This window comes from Lagopus leucura, unplaced genomic scaffold (assembly GCF_019238085.1).
Source record: "Lagopus leucura isolate 7727_CA_CO unplaced genomic scaffold, USGS_WTPT01 Super-Scaffold_741, whole genome shotgun sequence".
Classification (NCBI taxonomy): Eukaryota; Metazoa; Chordata; class Aves; order Galliformes; family Phasianidae; genus Lagopus; species Lagopus leucura.
Window position 1 is genome coordinate 9513226 of NW_024962256.1, and position 21795 is coordinate 9535020.

General features: G+C 41.4%; 1 protein-coding gene across 1 annotated transcript in view; it reads right to left on the reverse strand.

Annotated features, from left to right (window-relative positions):
• Positions 1-21795, reverse strand: part of ADAM12 (ADAM metallopeptidase domain 12) — a 167805-nt gene that overhangs the window by 11907 nt on the left and 134103 nt on the right. The window contains exons 12-17 of the mRNA XM_042863889.1: positions 16884-17061; positions 11975-12064; positions 11220-11415; positions 4198-4306; positions 3892-4090; positions 1239-1316 (exon numbers count right to left, since the gene is read on the reverse strand). Coding sequence (XP_042719823.1) covers positions 1239-1316; positions 3892-4090; positions 4198-4306; positions 11220-11415; positions 11975-12064; positions 16884-17061 — 850 coding nt within the window. The remainder of the gene's footprint in view (positions 1-1238; positions 1317-3891; positions 4091-4197; positions 4307-11219; positions 11416-11974; positions 12065-16883; positions 17062-21795) is intronic.

Consider the following 21795-nt stretch of genomic DNA (forward strand, 5'->3'; position numbering starts at 1 on the left):
CCACCACGGGGAAAACACAACAGATCAACAGACAGATTTATAAGACACCAGTTAGTTCATGGGAGTTCACAGATACTCATTTTCTGGCAAGGTCAGCTGGCAGGCTGTCAGAAAGACCATACTGGCTGTGTCTGCAGAGTATTAAAACATCACGCAATAGCTTAGCTTTGCTATGGTCATGTAAAATGCAAAAAGAAATGATTTACTTTTCAAAAACAGCAAGATAGTTGAAAATATCATTTGTTTTTTGTTTTTTTTTAATTACAGATCTACAGGAGTTCCCCTCCACAGTTCCATGAGGCCCTCTCTGGTTCCTTGGAGTCCCTGTAGACTCTCCATAACGCAGGCATAAAGATGCTTCCCTAAGCTGACAGTTACCCCAGCATAATGGTAAGATGCAGCAGCACCAACACTGCAGTTTTATGAATTCAAAATGATAAATTACAGAAAATTGAAATCCCTTCACAGGAGAGGACAGAGAATTGTCAGAGCTTTTTGCAGAAACAAACAGATCATTAGAAAATCAAGGTTAATAAGGCATATCTTGACATGATTAGCATTTTCATAACATAAAACTAGCTTTCAGAAGACTTTGCTCTTCCTGGTTGATTTTTCATTCTGTGTCACCATACCATTCAACTCATCAGTATGATTTTACTTCAGTACTTTTGAAAATACTTTTTTTCAAATATCTTAATTCAAATGCATATTTTAGCTTTGCTGGGCCACACAGAAACTGTCTTTTTTGAAATGTTAATGGAAACTCTTCATGAAGGAAGGTTAGACAAAATTTCTTTGAAGATGACAAAATTCCTTTTCATCACAGACTGTTAATTAAGAGCAAGATAATTACTAACTGATAAATATTCCTTTGTTAAATAAAAATAATTTCACTTCTATTAGTTCATATAAGGGACACTGAAAATTGAAATACATAAGAAAAAAGCACTGCAATGACTTTGACTGATGTATTATTACTCCCTGGAGACTTTCAAGGCAAGGCTGGATAAGGCCTGGGCATCCTGATCTAGCTGTGGGTATCTCTGTTCATTGCAGGGGAGCTGGACTAGATGACCTTTAAACGTCCCTTGCAACTTCTATGATTCTATTCTACAGTTACAAAGAATCATAGATCTCAAAGGCATTACATAAAATCACTTCTTGTCCAGTGTTCACTGACTCTAAAAAAATACAAAACAAAAGAACAACAACAAAAAGGATTCCTATAAAATGCTTACTCCACGTCCATGGCACTTTGTTGCACACTTATGCACACCAAAAACACTTGTATTCTGGCACCGGCGATTAAGGCAAATCTGCAAAATAAGAAAAGGGGAATTTCAATAGGAGCAGAACTGCTAGTGATCATCATAGAAACCTTAAGGCTGGAAAAGACCACTAGGATCCTCAAATCAAACCCCAGCCCACCTCACCATGCCCACGTCCCTCAGTATCACATCTCCACAGCTCTGAAGCATCTCCAGAAATGGTGTCCCCACCACTCCATGGCTAAAGCCAGACCATTCTTTCTGAGAAGAAATTTTTCCTAATATCTGGCCTAAACTGTGCCCTGCGTCCCTCTCCAGCACTATCTATCTATTCATCTGCCAACGGCTGTTTTAGCACTTACAAAGGTCTCCCAACACACGTGCTGTACTGACAGCATTCCATTGATGGAAAGGTAAAGACATCAACCTTAGGCTTCTCTGTAAGCCCTTCTAGACCACCTAGGTCAAAATCTCTGAAATTTGTATATTACTCTTGGTTAGCACCTTGGCCAATAATGAGTTTTGACATCATAGCTCACGTTTGGTTTTCTTTCAACATCAATTAAAAACTTCCAGCCTTTTGCCTTTTTTTTTCAGGAGTACGAATGTGAATGCATTAAGTTAGGATTTGATTCAGGTCCCCTTTTAAAATTGCATATCTCTGTTTATACCAATGGCACGGTACTCATATATACTAGAGCAGAATGTGGACCCAGAACTGCCTGAATATCCACCTGGCCTCATTGATACATATGGGCTCATTATTGTTCTTCAGCAGAACCGAGACCTTTCTGACAGTTTTCCCAAGCTAAACAAACTTTGGTGTCAAATATAAAACAGCCATACATAAAACGTAATAACAACCTTCTAGGAAATGGAAGTAAACAAACAGTGCGTGTAAAGTATTCAGATGCACAGTTTTTTGTTTTCCAATCTGGAAAATGTTACTCTGTCAATATAGATGAAAACTGGGGCACAGCAAGATTAGCATCACCAAACAACACCATTGAGCAGTCAGATGACTGATGAGGATGTCAGTAATGAGAAGTTATCCTACTCAAAACTGTAAACAAAGAAGAAATTAGGACTAGAATGACTGTTACTGTCCTATATCGACTAAAAGTAAAAGATTAAAATAAAATAAAAATCACTTCACAATTTTGTTCCTCTTTAACTGCAGCTCAGTTCAGTAGTACTAAAAGTCAGTCAAAAGAATTAGCATTAAGCAGGGGAAAGTGTTGAAGGAGACGACAGGGATGCTTAATCAGGGCACTTATCCCCTGAGGAGAAGGAAAAATGGAAAAGAAATTAGAGTGAATTGGCATCAACATGCAGGCATGTAGAGAATATGGTCTGATTACAGTGGTATTCACCATTCAAGTATTCAGAGTGCAGCAGCACACAGAATTCTGATCACATTAAAATGGCTGCATTGCAAATGGTGTATCTTCAGCTTAGAGAACTCAAGAATATTTAAATTCATATTCTTAATCCATAATACAAGTGCTCTAATGTCCTCAGAGTAAAACATACAATTTCATAACTATTAGCGTGTGCGTTCTATGGTGTGCATGTGTATGATTAGATAGATTAGAAAGATTAAATACTCATTAGTAAAACATAATGGGGTGCTTTCCCAGCATTGAATTTTCCTTGAAAAAAAGTTCTGTAACAGACTGACTTAGAAATGTTGTGTAAGTGTTGTTTTCCTGCAGTAGAACTAGAGTTGCATGAGGGATGTGCTCTCGAAGCAATGTGATGCTCCAACATTATTCAGAAGCATTCAGAAATTCAGTGGCTTGTTTGAATCCATGACAGATTATTAAAGTGCTTTTTCTCCTCTTCTCCACTGGGGGTAAAGAAACATTCTCCATTTCAGTGGCCACTGGACTCTTTTCCATTTCTCTCCCTGTTAAATGTCTGTCTCCCACCTTTCATTCAATCACAGAATGGTTTAGGCTGGTTCTCTGTTCTTTTTCTCTACAAGTAAATCCTGTGAATGTGCCATATTGAAATTTGGCCTGTGTTCACACCAGGTAACTCACAGTGTTTGCCAAATATGATTGCAAAAATCAGTTTTGAAGGCTGAATGTTAATATGGATTAATATTTTCAAAATGGAGCGTACAGAAGCAGATTTTCATCCAAAAAGGGGTGGGAGGCTACTCAGCAGAGTTAAAGTCTAAAGTGACATCAACAAAAATTCTGCAATGCCACAGACATTAAGAAAGTTAGCATCACTGGTAGAAAAAAAAATATGAAAATAGTAGCCTTAATTGCAATACTTCCAAGGTGAATACCATGAGCTCCTCAGAATTTCATAATGTATTTTGCAAGGAACCTCTAACCTGACTGGACAGATACTCAGGACTGTCCTAAAGAAAAAGGGCTATGAACTTAAGCAACTTGCAATGCATCTGTAAATCTGTAATCCAGGAGAGCAGTCAGAAGAAGAGCGTAAGCACCTAACACAGTGAAACAGGAGAAACAATAAGAGCCCATCAGTTCTCTTGTGAAGAATTAAAACGAAGATCCAAAGCAAACCCCAACCAATTTAGTACAGAATAGTTTGTGTCGTGAGGGCAGTGATGTTCTCCTTGTCCAAGAGTATTTCAGGTCCTTACTTTTCCATCTTCACACTTGGTTCCTGACAGCACGAGACCAGGGTCAGGCATGTCATCCCCTAGATACACATGGGTGCCACGACACAGGATCTTGCCACCTTCCTGAAGCGGAATATTGGTTTCTATGGAAACAGCATTGGTACCAATTACAGGTCGATTGGCTCCTCCTTGACACTGAATTTTTCCACATTTAGCATCTCTGAAGGAAACAGACAAAACCAAATATGAGTTAAATAACTGTAGATGGCATGAACCCATTCCCACCACCATCACAGCAGTTCCTGTGCTGGCAAGGAGAGGCCCTACCTGGGCTCACACTTGGCAAAGGAGCTCTTGGAGTCTTTGCCACAGTTGCCGTATGGATCGCCTGCAGAATTGACTCTCTCAAAGCAGATCCCAGGAGCGGGTTTGGCACCTGAAACAAAACCTAATCAGAACTTTCATCTCATACGAGGTGTCTTTAATAATTTTCTTTGAGCTCCACCGACGTTTTAGGGGAAGGCAGGATGTGATGTGCATGCCGATGAAGAGCAGCAGAGCTCTTGTGCTGGATCAGCATGCTAATGGAAGGGCCCAGACACGCGTCTTTTCCACAGTTCTCTGTCTCCCTTGGCAGTGCTGAGCAGCAGACAATGCAGGACTCGCTCTCTTTCCGAGTTTCTAGATGATGGCCCTCTAGTGAATCCTCCTAGGACACGAAAACTTTCAGCAAATGCCAAATCTAATGAAGAAAGACACAGGCCAGCTGGTAAGTGAACTCCCTCTGTTTTACAGGAGTCCGTGTGATTCAAGCAACGGCCCAGGAGCTGAAGCCAATGGAAATAGTTGTCAAGAAAAGCCTTTTTAACCGCAGCTCAGAACAACAAGACATCAGAAAAAAAAAATCTGGTTGCTAACAAGAGTGCTATATGGGCTGTATGGCCATAAAACCACGACACTTGACATGCCAGCTCAAGCTGACGTGCTGGGAGGAGGAAGGAATCCATGCCTGAGAGGAAAGACTGACCTGAAGGGAGGATCCTTTCTGCCACGGTGGTGGAACTAGGAATCTGAGAAGACAGGCAGCATCTGGTTCTTATCTACTACAGCCTTTTGCAATGGAGACATATCCAAGCAGCAAAGGAACTTCCCTAATGGGAATAGTACTGGAAATGTTTGTGCAGACAGATTACTCATCCCTACATTTCAGAAGTCAAAAGGTGCCTATTAGAACACGTATTCTAATCTCTTAAGCAGAGATTCTCCCGTCCATCTTTTTTTGTGTGTTTGGTTTTGTTTTCCCCAGATTATCACCAACTACGGGCAATCTTCTTGGGTAGCATTCATACACGTATCTGATGTCTAAGAGGTGGGGGATCTACGTTCATGCTTTGACTGTGCAATGTTTAATTAGCTCCTGCATTAGAATTTCATTCCTTTATTTTTAACGTGAATGGTAGCTTCTATTTCCAGTAAATAATTGCTGTTCTTTGATAGATTAAAGGCCCTTTGCTAGGGCCCTTTACTACCCCATATTTTCTATCCATGAAATAATTCATAGCACAATTGGGTCATTGCCAACAATTGCCAACATTTCATCTACTCCAATGCACAGACTTCTGAGGAGACAAAGTGGCAAGGATGTACATACATTGGCTAAAAATCTTAGCATTTATCTGCTGGATACATTTTGTACTTTTGATAGATCAGCCAAACTGAAACAAAAACACGAAGCAAATTCTGTGATAGCCTAAAGGCTGAGAGTTTGCCATTTTCACAGTGTTCCTCAATCTTTAACAGAGGCAGAATTAATGTTCCATTTTTCAGATGGTCTGAGCCACTTGCATGTGCGTATGCCTGTAACTGGGGATGCAATATATAACCCATATAAAGTGTTCTGAAGATTTCATTATAAACATTCAAAGAAGAAGGAGGCTTAAAAAAAGGGGGTCCAATTCCTGAAGAACATACAAATATGATTGTAAAACTCCCAGTTAGTGTGGCTCTTTTCACTGATAACTTGGAGATTAAAGCCTCAATTAATTATCTGCATTTCACAGTCAGAAGCTTGACTAATATTCCATACTGCCAAGCAGCAATCTAATGCTATTAAGGACAAAAAATTAAAACGTGGAGAGGCTTAAGATGGCACCCTCTTTTCAGTCTGAGATTTGTACACATTGAAACTGGAAAACCCCAAAAGGAGGGCAAAGAAGGAACAGAATGTGAGCTGCTGGTTCCCTGGAGAGAAGGACAAGAGCCTGAAATTCCTTGGAAGATTATTATCAAGCTTGCTGAGTTCAGAATTTTTCTCAAATCTGGAACTGTTAAAGGGACTCACCCAGGATTCTTTCACTTCTTTTCATTAGACCACAAGCAGCAATCAAAAAATCAACAAACGCATCCAGACAAGGCACTGCGCAAAAAGCAACAGTGAAATTTACATTTTCAGCATATAGATCCCCCTTCATCTTTCCAGGCCAGGCACATTAACTATTCAGATGATGCAAACATTAACATATGCATACACTACTCCAGTTTCAGAATGCAAAGGGAAGGAAGTAAAGAAAAACATACTGTAAGTGAAAGCCCAAGTAAAGCACCTTGCTTTTTTCTCCAATACCTGCAATGATTGACCTCCTTCAGACCCACCTCACCTAACCAAAGGAGTAAACCACCCATCTACCATGAGTGCTACAGGTCTTCTTTTTCCTGCTGCCAAAAGCAAAATGCATGCCTCACATCCTTCTTTTTGACCAATAAAATACTTATTAAAAATGGCTGAAATATTGAGATTTTAAGGTATTTGCCTTCTCTTTCACCTGCTGAAAGATTTTATTTTTTGACTGCACAAGTCAAGGATGTTACATGTAATGGAACGCAGCCCACAGGAAGAACACATCTGCAGCATCCTTGCAGATATCAGCCAGCAAGCTTTAACTCCAACCAATATTACTTGACAAGGAAATAGGCTTCATGGAGCACAAGGAAATGCTCCCCTGCCAGGCTAAGAGCAGTCTGGTTATGAAACACCTGGTACCCAACAATCAGCTGGGGCCTGGAAACAGAAGTCTAGCTTCAATTCAATTTCATCTCTATCAAACCAAAACACATGGTAGATTGGGATTCAGATGGCTGTTCCTTCTCCTGACTGGTTTCTCACAATATTTGGACGTTTTTATAAATGAAAACATAGACTATAAGAAATAGAACAGATGGAGCGACCAAGTTAAAAGGAGATTTTCAGAGGATGCTTAAGGATGAAAATTGTAATGTCGTGTTTCTGGAGGAAACCTATTTATCATGATTGCAGCACATAAACTGCAGCAGAAAGTCCTGTCTTTCTCTATTTCACTGCCTTTATGGGCAAAGATAAGATGGTTTGTGAAAGATTTCCAGTGGATATTAAGTGCCTTGAACTTGATGAGCAGAGTTTATTTCACTTTGCAGTTGATAATTACAATATCGTCACATGGTAATTAAGGTTCTGTTGGCCTTTGCACACAGCCTTATTTGGGGGATTAAATCAGCCATTCGAAACTGCAGCAGGTCAGAGCTCAGCACCTCAGCTGTCATCCTGGAGACTTTTTTTTCCCCTCCAAATGTGTGTATTGAGGAGTGCACTCCTTCCACCATCAGCTTTCATAAACGGAGATGTTCTGCTCTTTCGGTGCAGAAATGCTGTGTCATTTCAGATCACTGCAGGACCTGCTGCAAGGAGCCAACATCATCTCCCAGAAGAGAAGAGAGAAATTCCTGCAGTGCTGATTGCAAGAATGAAGAAACACCATTTACCAGGCTGTAAGTGGAAACTGAGATGTAGACTTGGGTGCCAACACTGTCTTATTAAAAAACAAATTATACGGTGCGTGTAGGTGAGGAGGAAAAGAAAACCTCACTCAGATGAGAGTTTTGTTACTCACAAACACCGTGACCAACTGTATAAATAAATATAAGCATAAAAACACAGCTCTGTGTGTCATGCGGTTTGCACCTGGATTCAATATCTCATTAAGTCTGTTTTACTGCACCAGTGACGCAAAGCAAACTTCCTCAAGCCCCCCTTGGCCTTTCTCTTCATCTTGGTGATCCCTGCTGTTAAATCTGTGAAGAGTGAGATGGGGCTGAGCCGGTATTTTTGCATTTAAGGAGGATGCGAGCTCTCACTAGCTCTGAGAACAATGATTTAATGCCTTTCCCATCCCTACAAGCAAGTAAAGGCGTTGCCATAAGTCTATGATGATCCAAACAGTTTGATTTCACAGGTTATACTAAAACACCATAAAATCTGAATCTCGTTAGGCAAATTTGCATTCTTGCAAAAAACCAGCCACAGGCTGGTCAGTTAAGTGGGATGGGGAACCCATCTGTTCTGCTTATAGGGCTGTACTTGGAAAAAATGCATCATTGACAGGGCTTTGTCATAAATATTGACAACAAAATTAAGATTGTTTCCGCCTAAACAAATGGCCATGTCTACACAACAAATTTAAACATGTCCTAATTATTAAGTCGATGTCTGCCATTGGCTGCCCCAAATCATTGCTTTTTTTGCCTTGTGTGAAAAAGCAGGAAAACACACTGTCAAAGCTGTCCTTGTTTTTCCTCAAGAATCATTTTCTTGTCCATGGAGAAAATGCCAAGAGTTTAACGCTGATGATCTCCTACCGCTTGATAATCGATAATTTCTCTCTCTTAAATAGCTTCATCTGCATTGCTATTTGCTCCCCCAGAATGCCAGTGGACTACCAGGCATTACAGAAATGCATTCCTGTTGATGCACTGCTCAGTTGCTGCTACCAACAGGTCAGATCAGTGCAATGCCAACATTTTGAACAGGAAACAGGAAAGGTTACAAGTTTTTAGGGTTCTCTGAGCTCTCTGGCCTACTGCAGATAGGGAACAGCAAGAAGCATTCCTCCATTTGAACTGAAATTGTCTGCTGAAAGTAACAAAGAAACCCGATGAAATGCAAGTACTCCACTCTGGAAACAGATCCCTGCTGCTCAGTCTAACGTGCAAGCTCCAACCAAGCTCAGTATTTTTCTTTGGTGCTAAAAATATTAAGGTTGACATGTATCATTGGGCATCTGTAAGCCTATGAATAAAGAAAGATAAATAAGAGAACACACTGATAAGGAATTCAATGTGCTGAGTATGGTTTTAAGAAAAGTTATTGTATTTTGTCCTGCATGGCTTTCTCCTGCTGAGAAGAAGAAAAGCAGAATTAATGTAAAGGAATTAGAGTGTATTTTCTCTTTATGGTATAAAATTTTCATTTAAGAACATACAACTGCTCTTTCATCCAACCTCCAACACACATGGTTGTTAAAAACAAATTTTAAGCAATTATAGGAATCTAGTAAAAGGTTCAAATAGAACTTTTTCATACAATGCCCAAAGACAACATCTCAGTCTGTCAAGTCTCTTCTTCAGCAAGCGAGCTGGAAGGAAACACTTTTCTTATTTGACCCTTCAGGCAGATGAGATTTGGAATCTCTGTTTTCCAGCCACGTGGCCCATGCAGTCCATCTCCCCCTCTTCTCACTCTTTATCAGCTAGTCCATGTTCCAGCTAGCCAGTGTGAGCAGGTGGGGATATCCACAGATATTCAGAACACAGGCCTTGTTTTTTCATGCATAATCTAATTTGCTTGAAGTTGGAAGGTTTACTGACATGACGTCTAATTCATACCTGCACCACTGAGGTCAGAAATAAGACTTTTAGTTTAGGTTCTGGCATTCTGGTTAAAGTCTGTTGTGACCATTTGAGCTCTGCTCATAATAAAGTTATTTTTCTCATAAGGAGACCCCCACAGCCGTGTCTGCTGAGGCTCCAGGCACAGCAGTGCCTGCTCAGTTGTCCAGAGAAGAAAGACAAGAAAGATGTGGGGGAGCTCGGGGGTGCTGGAAGACGTGCTTTGTTCGGAAACAGACCTAGCAAGGGAGCTGCAGTAATTCAGCTTCTGACCTTTAGCTGGATTTTTCTCAGCGGCTGAAATTACTAACAGTACAACTGAAGAACTTTCCATGGCATGGGAAAGTGGTTCACAAGGAGGGTTTTGCTTTATATGAGAGAAAACGTCTCCGTATCCAGGGGATTACAAATCCCAGCATGACTCAGGCTGGAGGCTATAACTGTACATGCCTGTATCAGCTCTTATTACCTCTATGACATGAGAGGGATTTGGAGGAGTGCATCAGAGACGCAGTTTACTCCACGTAGGCAGTTTAGTTATGAGCAGGAACTCTTGCTAGCATGCTTGTAATGGGTACAAGAGTGCATTGTATCTCTCCTGCTTTCCTTATCCATGGCATTATCTCCCAAGATGCTGTAACAGCCTTTTACAAGTTTGCAAATTGTCTGAGTTCTTACTCAGATAGCAGATAAATCCTTAGTGGACTTCTGATGGGGGCTCTGACCGAGGGAAACATCTGTGTGTCATTAATTAGACTGACACTTGAGTTTTGAAATAGAGCAAAAGGCAGTGTGATACTAAATTGAAAGAGGTTAAAGGAGCAGAAAACGTTAACATAAAAGAATCTAGCACTAAATAGCACTCCTCTTTAGGGAAGTTCAAAGAGCTTCTTCCATTTGAGAGACGGGCTCAGTGAGAAGCTGAAGATGTGACTTGTCCCCAGCGAGGCAGCAGCAAAGTGCAGAGTTAATATTGGTGTGTCAGGACAGAACAAGGAGGTGAACAGCTTTCCTGGTTACCTGCTCAGGATAACCCAAGGGCTCACTGAATGAGATTTGTGCAAAAAGTGAGTGAAATCCTGTGGGAAATAAGACCTCCTGCTTCAGAGCATCCTCTGCTAAGAGAACTGTTGGGGGGTAGGTTTATAGGGTGATATCCATAGACTGTGTGCACTCAGTGCTACAAGAATCTTATGTTAATGTTAAGTGCTGAACTCTATTTTAGGAGGAGACAGACATGTATGTTCTATGGATGGAGCAATTCAGAGCACAGGTAGAAGCTTACGTACTGGTCTGAGAAGGGATGTGGCTTCCATCTGTGTCAGGAGCATTAAGCAGTTTAGAAGGTGAGACAAAGGCATGTCAAAGTCAGTACTGAATGATTTGCCTCAGCTCACCTGGCCATGCATGCCGGTGCTGCAGAATGAACCTATTTACTGCTGCTTTCTACCTCCTGCTGCAAAGAATGAACACGACTGCAAATCAAGGGGAAAATGAATCACAAACTGATTCCCTCATTGTTCGGTTCTCTGTTTCAGAGAAGAATAGGCGCAGATTGGTTCTGTATCAAATTCCCCCAAATCCATCCCTAATCACACACAACTTTTCCTCGAGTCTGCCTGATGAACAGCACTCCTGGTGCTCCGACTCACCCTGGCCCCAGAGGGTGATGCACTGCTGCTCGTGGGTCTGACAGATGCCGTTGTAGCAGTAGCCATCCACCCCGTGGCACGCATGCCCATCGTGCAGGTACACATTAGCTGGGCAGTGAGGGCTGGCTCCAGTGCAGAACTCTGGCAGGTCGCAGGAATTGCTCGACTCTCTGCAAGAAATCCCCGCTGGTTTTAACTGCAAAACAAAGATAACCTTGGCTGCTGTCATGTCAGTTAATAGGAGCCATGTGGTGGTGTAAGCCACGTAGCCATTGGCTCTGCATCAACTGAATGCAGTGGACGGCATAAAGATTACTGGCTAGGTTGCCCAAAGAAGCTGTGTGCCCCATCCCTGGAGGTGCCCAAGGCCAGGTTGGAATGAGATACTTAAGGTCACTTCCAATGTAAGCCATTCTGTGATTCCCCATCCATACACTGGACCTCCCCAGTACCCAACTCATGGGGGCCAACACCCATGTAAGTGTGAAAAACATTCAAGTATAGAAGTTCATGAAAAAGAAGTAGCCACAAGTAGCACAGGCCTCCTTAGAGAAGTCAGTTGCTCTGCCTCTTCAATAACTGTAAGAGTTTTGTTTTTTTAAAACAAAAAACAAAAAACTGCTCACAAGAAATGCAAATGTCTTAATGGTTAATGGCATCATTTGTTGGTTCTGCACCCTTGCTTACTAGTCTGCACTTAGGAAGATTATGATATTTTGCCTGCCCCACACCAGTGACCATTTCCATCAGCTCACCTTGCAGTCTTCGCAGCAAAGTCCATGTGCACACACTGCTCCTGGCCTCAAAGTGCAGGTGGTTGCATTGCAGCACCGGTTTGTACATTCCTGGATGGGGATAAATTGAAAGCAGACAACTTTCAGTTGCAATGAGCTGTAAATCAAGAGAGGCTGCTTATCTCTGAGAGGTGCTATAGCCCTGCCAAGAAAAGTTAGCCCTGAATTCATGAATTATGCATAAAATTCTATAACCTGATCCAAGCAGCCTTGTCTGTCCTTAGATCCTACAACTGCAGTAATTGTAGTAAAACCAGAGAAGCCATTGAGGAAGGCTGGTTTATCCTAGCAATGAATCTAGTCTCAAATATCACGAACGACACAAGTATGCTGCTACCAATTCCCACACAATAATATGGCATTTTATTTCCAGGAAACCAGTGGAATTAATTCATTGCCTTCAGTGGGGTTCACCCGAACTGAGGATCCCAAGCTGCAGTTACTGAGCATCACCACTGCAGCTCTCTGCTCTGTGCTATTTGCTCAGCACATTTCTTGTCTTGCGTGGAAGCTGATGTCTGCCACAAAGAAAGACAATGACACAACTCCATGTAATCTTCTCTTGGGGTATTCCAGTAACAGAGCTTAGAGAAAAATACAAATTCCATTATTACTTTTACATCCCAATTTCGTAGTTATGGATTAGACAGTTGCACGTGGGCTTTTACAAACCTTATTCTCAGTAGAACAACCTAATAAGAAGTTTCAGAAAATAATGGAGCTGCTTTTCCAAGCTGATACTCTCAAGCTGCAAGTTACATCAGCTGTGCTGGAATCTCAGCTCTCTAACAAAAATAGCAGCAGATAAAATTGCTCTTCAGTTGCATTAAGATGATTTAACTTCACAAGGGATCACTAACAATGCAGGGAACGCAAGAAAAATAAATGGGTGAGAATGATGTTCACAGCTCAAGTATTTTCTTGACTTTCGTAAAGCCTTCTAACTGGAAGACAGGTCTACTGCTGTACTCCCAAATAAGCAGTGAAATAATTCTCAGCCTTTCCCTGTTTTCTGCCTGAATATACAAAGATATCTGCGCTGCTCTGAAGCAGCGGAACAACTTCCTGCACCTATTTTTGATCATGCTGGAAGGCAGCAGGCAACACAAATACTTCTGTGCAGCTGCTGTATTTAAGAAGGAATGTTCCTCTGCACAGAAGCACATCTTATAAATTCATCTCAACGGCAATCTGAGAAAAGCACAGTGGAGCAAAGCAATGTCAACCCAATTAAAGTGCTTCTGAAAGAGTCAGCTCCTGCACCCCATCATCAAGCCATCCACAGAGCAGCCCAAGGAAAGCAATTGGCATTCCACAGACAGCGTGGGATAAAGACACAGTTTCTTTGAACGATGTTACTGCAGCCTTTCAGATTTCCAATTGCTCTCTCACTTATTACTCATTGCAGGGGATGAGCTTGGTAAATAGTTTTTGTGCCTAGGCTATTAAATTGTCAGGGATGGTTTTAACATAAACAGGTGAGCAAACAGAAAGGGTTCAGGAGGTTTTTGGAGGCTGGAAGAGAAATGGCCACCATCTGAAAGTACTGCTCTCAAGTAGTGCACTATTATCAGTCACTGTTAGTAGCAGCAGTAGTGAGGTGAGGTGGGTTTCTTGGTGTAGGTCTCCTGGGCTCATCAGAGCACCTCAACCAGGCAAAACCAACAACTATTCTAGCATCCTCTGCAGTGGCTTTGGACAGGATATCTTGGTTTCACCCCCACTTTTCTAAGGACACAAAGCAGACCACCTTAAGCCAGACGTTGTCATCCCCTGACAACAGCCAGCAGAAAATGCTTACAGACAACAATATAAACACAGATGTGTGAAATGTGTGATACCTCCCCCATCTCCTGGTTGGATCCCCACACATTTTTAGCACCTGCAACATTTGCTGGAAAGGAACTCACAAGTAGGTGACTGGGTCCCAGGAGCAGCTCCTCCTGCTTGTTTGCAACCTGCCATTTGCTAACTTCATTTGCACAGTTGTTGCCAGAGGCAATTGCTCTCTATTCACTCCTTCCAATTCACTCATGATTTTATCAGCTTCTGTCAAATATTGTTTTATTTTCTATCTTTCCAGGCAGAGCGCCTCCAAAAATTTGAACATCTTTGTTGCTTTTTCTTTCAGTCTTTTCATTCTGCTTTATCCTTCTTGAAAGCAGTGAGAGGTAGGGAAAAACTGTACACACAGTTTCAGTCACAACATGCTGCAGATTTATAGCAGCCTACCAGTGGTTTGTTTTGTTTTCCTATTTCTTCCCTAGTAATTTCTAACAGCCTATTTACCCTTCAGACTGCTCGTGAGCACTGAGCTGACATTTTCATGAGACTATTTATTGCAATAAGAAGTCTTGTTCCTCCATGGTCAGAGTCAGTTCAGAGTCCATCATCCTATATGTGATGTTTGGATTACACATCACTCTGCACTGAATCCCATTTGTCACCATAATGCCCAGTCAAGCTGTCTCAGAAGGTTCTCCTGCAGTTCTTCACAGACAGCTCTCAGCTCTACCATCCTTGCTAATATTATCAGCAAGTTCAAGGCCATTCCTCTTCCCAAGCTGTTTACCAATATGCTGCATTGTGTTGTCTTCCAGAACACATCTCATGGACACATCACTGTAGATCTCCTTCAACTGCTGAAATTGATTATTTATACGTGCCCAATACTTCCTTTCTTTTAACCCATTTTTGTCCAAATCCTACAGATGCTTAGTCTTCCAATGAGGCCTTGGTCTAAAGCCCCTTTGAAGTCCCAACAGGCAGTAATCCTTTCCCACCCACTCCTTAAGTTATTCAGAGCACTGTGACAAGACTGTAAGGCAGGACACCTGGCACAAAAGCTCTGTTGACTCTTCCCTGGCATGTCACAGCTATTCAGACAGCAGCTCTTTATTACATTTGCCAGTAATTTGCTTGGAACTGACTTCTCATTTATTGATTTGAGGTTTTCTGATGTCCCTTGCAGCTTATTATAAAATTAGCCACATTTGTCACCTTTCATTTCTCAGGATATAGATATATATAAAGATAGATAGATACAAATATTTGCCTTCCTCTATCTTTGCATTTATCTCTATCTTTACATTAATCATCCTTCCAGAGACACTGAGCACACTGGATGTTTTTGGTAATATAATCCAAAGCTAGGTTCGCAACATCATCCCTTGGTCAAGACTCTTGGCCTGGTGATGGGCATGCTAACACCCATTACACTCAACAAGATGACTGTTGAATATAATCAGTTGCATCAGCACCTGATGCATGAGGCCACAGTGTGGCTAGAGGTGACCAGTCAATCCCTATGGCATTTCCAGGGTTGTCCAAAGGCTGGGAGGTGTGCTATGATCATGGCTCTCTGCCCTCATGAATGCACTGCTGTTCTGCTGAGGAATCTCAACACAGGGCTGATGTTTTGCCTGGGGAATATAGCAAAGCTGTCGTTTGCTTGGCAAGTGATACACTTCAGCACCTCACCAAAATCCTGAGGGTAGAACATTCTTTGGGAAATATCCTTACCCACAACCTATATCTACGTATTCAGATGCACTTAATTCTGAACAATGAGAAAACAGCTACCATATGCCATTGTACAGCTTTCCACACCATAACATACTGCACCGCTGTTGACAAAACTCAGCTGATACAAATGACTGGATAGTGAATTATTAAATGCTCTGGTGGTTTTTCGGCACAACTCAATTTATAGCAGTAAAATCCAAATTAATTTAATTGGGCTCAAGGTGCAGTTTTCCAATATAACTGAGAAAGAAAATCACAGAAAGAAGAGGCAAATCAAGTCAGTGCTTGCTGACATTAACTGACTTTGACTTGGAAAGGTATCGCTATCATTCAAAACTGAAAATGAGAAAGATAACTGGGTTAGAAAGACATTTGCAAGCTGCTTGCACTCTATTGACTTTAAACTAGAAGATAAGCCTGTTTCCTCCAACCTTGTTACCCTGAAGAATGAGTGAACTGTCAGGAAATCCTTATGGCTTGTGTAAATCCAATACACTGTATAGACAGGATACAGCAATATCTCGCTGTTTTAACTGCCCCAATCTATTTTGTCGGCAGAGCAATATTTATCACAGGAAACAAATCCCTCATCTACTGATGTACTTAACTCAGATAATCTGGGAAAAGTTCAATACAGCCAATGAATGTGGGAAGCCAAAGGGATATGAATGCGTGCTTATATGTTATTTGACCTCCAGATTTTGCCTATCTCCTCCTGGTCTGAGCAGTTGTCAGACACACTCACTAAACTAAATAAGATGATCTTTGAAGTAGTAGCAATTTTTCTGGGAGACAGTAAAGGCTATTTTGTTACTGGGGTAATTGGCTAGCAGCAAAGAAAAATCTCATAGCAGAAGAAGGAACAGTATTGTACCTAAAACCTGAAGCTGACTTCAACAGAAGAACACCTAAGCAATGTTAATTAAGTGGCTTCGCACTTATAGAAGCAAAACTTCTATTAATGTTCAGTATCCTGAGAAATCTATGCAATGTTAACAAATTTATTTTGGATTTATCTTATCTTAGCTAGTACGTAATGGCATTTCTGTTGTTAGGAACATGACAGTTGGCCACGGCTGGTCTGCTGGACAGACCATAAAGACTTTGTTCCCCAATAGCAAATGGAGCATATGCTTAAATTAATGCCCTGCCTGACCTTCAGCAAGAAGACAAGCAGAAACTCCCTGCATTGCTGAGGCTTAAGCTGATAGATAAGATAGAAAGCAGAGAAGGGGAAGTTCTGCTTCACACCAAATGATCTTAAACACATCAAACCAACTCTGGAACTTCACTGTTAAAACCCCGCAGACAAGAGATGAGCAGTAATTCTCAGGCAGCGTCTTACATCAGGCTCCCCACAGTCGCACTCCTCTCCATCTTCCACGTAGCCATTCCCACACTTCTGTCCACCAAAGGACTCCTTGACTTCAGGCAAGTTAAACAGACACATCCCCACTCCTTTCTCCAGGCTGTTTTCCAGGTCCTTTCTACTGCAGCTGCTGAACACCATGGGAAATGGATAGCTGGAAGAAAAATACATGAAAAGAATTATAAAAAAGAAGTACTATCAGATGAAAACATCTCTTCTCAAGCCAGTGACCTTTCAGCACACCTGTGCACAAATAAGACGGTGGCATTCAAATTTTTAACACTTCAACACCACAGTGAGACATAGCATTGCACTGCATGACAACAGCAATTTCTGACTGTAAGGAAGTGACTGATAAGGACTGGGAGCTTTCATACTTGGGATTCCTTCTCCCACTTCTGCACATGTAGTTACAGAGCAAATTCTGACCGAGACCCTAGAGGAATGCTGGGTTTGCAAAAGGGGATTCTAGCATTTGGAGGACTGCAAAACATCCTAAGCTTTCTCGGAGAATTTCACATCAGATGGTGCATTCACTCATCTCTCTTGGCAGCATGGCAAATTTCCTGTGCTTTTTCAGGAAAAAAAAAAAAAAAAGAGAGAGGAAAAACAATGTTATTTGATAAGAATCTGCTTCTGTAATTCAAAGTCCAGCTTAGAAACCATGTCATTAAAGCAAATGCAGTTCTTATTTTAAATCTGGGCGACTCTAAAGACTACTGAAAATACTCATGTTTTGAATTTACACTGCTGGGAGCAGAGTTTGGCCCTGCTGTCCAGGCACACAGAGCCTGCGATTTATTTTGGAAATCACATGCACCATTTGCAAAATGATTCAGCGTAGTACAAATGCCTCCAAATATTCTGCATTGTTCTGCTAGAGAACTTTACTCCATTCTCATTCATGAATGTTTGCAGTTAAAAAGGAAACGAGACAAGTAGCACCTGGGTCCAGCCATCAATATCATATCCTAAAGAAATCTGCCATGCCCTGTCTGTACTGAGCTGTGCACACAATTACATCGAATCTGGATCACCACCAAGAAGAAAAACAGCTTTCAAGCTGTCTTATCTCCCCTAAGACCTGAGACCTTCTCACTGCTGCTCCAGAGCCAAGCAGTAATTTAACATTACAGCAGCACAGGGAGACAACCTGCTAATGACTGGACTTTATTCACTAAATGCTTTGTATCAATCATGTATTATTAAGGACAGGGCATAAGCCTTGCCAACAAGCCAGATAACAGATGGAAGTTCTGCACTGCTGAACTTCAGACTTCAATGAATCAACTGTTATTTCTAATATTCCGAAATGAAATGCTTGCTTCGTGGATGGTAATGCTGATAGCTATTAAAAAGGGATAATTCCTGTTACAAAAAGAAATGCTAGACAATTTCAGGTGTGATATAGTTTCCGATGCCTGGGATTAAGGACAAATAAGCTCCAGAATAGCACAAGGTAAGAAGCAGGCTGCTAGCTGCAGCTCCAGCCCCAAGGGGAAGTGAGAAGGTACAAAGATAAGCGAAACTTTCTACCCACCTTTTCTATACTGCACAATTGGAGGTGATCTCAGCTGGACACCAAGACCTCCTCCCCCACTCTTAGTTCATTTGGAAAAAAGGCACTCAGTTCTGCATGCATCACTATGAACACGTAGATGGATGTGCACTATCAAACACCAACAAAAACTCAGGAACCACCAACATGCCTAAGCGATTAATCCTGAACAAAGCATACAAGTGCTTGATCAGACATGATCCTCATATCAAAGTGCAAACAAATGAACACTGCATCACCCAGACAACTTCCTTTACCTCAGCAGCACAGATTTACTTTGATATCCAGAGATGAACGCGGATACAGACCTTAGACTTTCTGAAGTCAATTCAGGAATACAAATAATGCGTTTTGCCCTGTGCCAGATGTCTGAGCCACATGCAGTTCACGAGAACAGCTTGCTGGTCAAAACTATCGATATTTTAGGGCTGCTCCTTTGTATCCATGAATGCTCAGGGTCATTTGCATGAATGTGAGATGTGCCTGTCCATCAGGAGGAGAACAGAATCCCTACTCTTAACCAGAGGTGAAATAATGTCATTGTTAATGAATGAGGTTTCTGTTTCCCCTCAAAGGAACTTCAAGCTGTTTCCTATTTTGAACTAAGAGATCCATTCATCTTCTGGCTTTTCCTGCTCTTGACACCGATTTCCTCAGCTGACATCAGTGCAGCACATGTTATTTGATGAAATTTTCTGAATATCTTTTCTTTACCGAGTAAGCTCAAAATAAAAACAGAGGGGAATGCAACAAGTGGAAACAGAGTCAGTGGAGGGAAAATACAGTGCAAGACAAGATACCACATCAACTGATTCCAGTTAGTGTTTCACTGGAAACATAACTGGTATTTAATACCATGATATTATGACACACAATTATTCTTTTTTTTTTTTGACAAAATAATCCCATGTACCAGCCACAGCATTTGATCAGTGTGATTTTAAGCTACATTTTATTTGCCTTTGCAATTCTTAAGCTGGTTCATCAGAAGCCTGCAAATTCTGGCAGATGGGAAGGGTTATCAGATGTCGGTAGCATTAAGCATGCCATTTAAATGAATCTAGAGCTTATGAAAAATGATGAATAATCACATGAAGGATACTCATCCTCTAAAAAGTGCAGCTCAACCCTGTGAATGAGCTTCAGACCTCATCTGGAAGGACTGCCTTTGGGTGGGAAAAGGCAGTGGAGCATCCAAAACAAAGTCAGTCCTTCGCCTGTCTCTGTGATTTCAGTGACAGAATGTAAATATCCTTGTTTGGCCGTATGTAATACTCCATGCATTACTTCTTTTGGAACAGCTCTCAGACACCAACTTGTACTGGCCACTGAAGGACCTTCCAGATGTTAAAAAAAAATAAAAATCATTAGCAATCACTAAATGCCAGCATCACTCACAACACTTCCTTTTACAGACCCATATTACTGCTCTGAACAGAAATTAAATAGCAATTTAGTCCGACCTATTCCTACTCTGGCATCCTGAATAGCCCACACACTGGCTACACCATTTGAATCTGTACATCTAACACAAAATGGATCATTTTGTTGAACTGTTCTGGCTGTGGATACAACTCTGCAGAACTCAGATTGTGCCTGGCACCATTTCAGTCTTTTCAGTGGATTTACAGTAAGAAAAATCATTATAGAGTCTTTCTACCCCTCTTGAACCTGCAGCATTCCTCAGTGTCTCCTCAGTGCTTAAAAGATGTGTGTAATATCAAGCAGTGTCTGTCCCAGTTCCCAGCAAAAACAGCCCTGACTGCTCCTGCAAATGAGAGATTCACAGTAGTAAAATGATGGCTGGTAATTGATTCCTTTATAAACAGAGTCTGGTCTTGTCCCACTCATTTATATTTTGAGCACTCAAGCCATTCAAATGCCAGTTTCCTCTATCTAATTCTGCATTTAGCCTGTATTAGATGGCTCCTTTCATTAACTAAGTGAAGCAACATCATCACGGGAAGCGTCAAGTCCCTTTTAAGAAAAGAGGATTCTTTGTACTAGCACTACATTGCTCGGCACAGTTTCTTTTTTTGCATGAACTCTAAAAGTTCATCTCCATCATCTCCTTTTCAGAGGCATTCCCCCTCCTAATGGACTGAAGAACAAGAGAGTACAAGCACAGAAAAAGACAGAATCACTGCCCCAGAAAATTGCAGTTTTCAGAGATAAGACAGCCAAAGCATTCAGGAGGAAGGCAGTGGCTGCTGATTGATGGCATGGTAGCACAGTAGGTCAGCTACAGCCCTAGCACAGGTCCTGCTGAGGAGCAGTGTTTGCCATTGCTGTCAATGTCATTCCAATCTCTAACTTGAACAGGAATGGCACTGGCTCAGGCTGCAGGAGATCCCTGCTCCAAGCAAAAAATCCCACCACGGGATTGCAGAAAAACCTTGGGAAAGCCATCAGAAGTGGAACTCCCTTTGCTCTCCCAAACTTCTACATGTCCATCTACACCTACTGGTGCCTGAACATTTAGCACCTCGGGTCTGCCTCCTCCATGTTCCTCTACCATCAAACAAAAGATTTCCTTTGAGACATGTTTTGCTGTTTCTCAAGAGCCACTGAAGCAGCAGCTCCATCAATACTTCTGGCAATTCTCTGTGTATGGCACAGCTCACCATGCTTGGAAATGAACATTATGATTACTATGAATATTGTTATCCTATCCAATCTCAGATGCTTTTCTTATTCAAGAACAGTAGGGTATTTATAAAGTAACTGACTTGTTCTCTCCAAAATGTTGGTATATATATATACACACACATACATTATACAAATGCATACAGTATATATCTATTTATAGGGTTCATTTATTCCAGTTCATATCACAATCTGATTATTCAGCATTATAGCAATGTTTATACAGAGCCTTTTACGTAAGGCCCTGAAGTGTTTTACAATTATTCACTCAATTAAAATGCACAACAGCCCCAAAGAGCTCTATTAAGTACCACAGGGCCTTCTTCCCTGAAGTAATACGATAATTGGAGATTATATTAATTTTAAAAGGGCATTTTGATTTTCCTGTGCACGCCTCTTGAAATCACTGTTGACTCACTAATTTCCAAAGGTGCAGAAAATGGGATCTGGATTTGTCCAAAATGCTAGAAAAATAACCTGAGAGGCACTACGTGGAACAGCTCAGGCACCAGCAACGTTTTTGTGAGCATGAAGGTCCTCAAAGACAAGAGCAGGGCTCAGCCCCAGCTCTCAGTCAGAAATTTCACTAGTCAAGTGTCTGAATTTCCAACACTTTTCATGATAACTCCGTGTCTTAACTGAACACCTCTGTGTCTCCCATCAGCCTGAGGACTCCTTGGGATA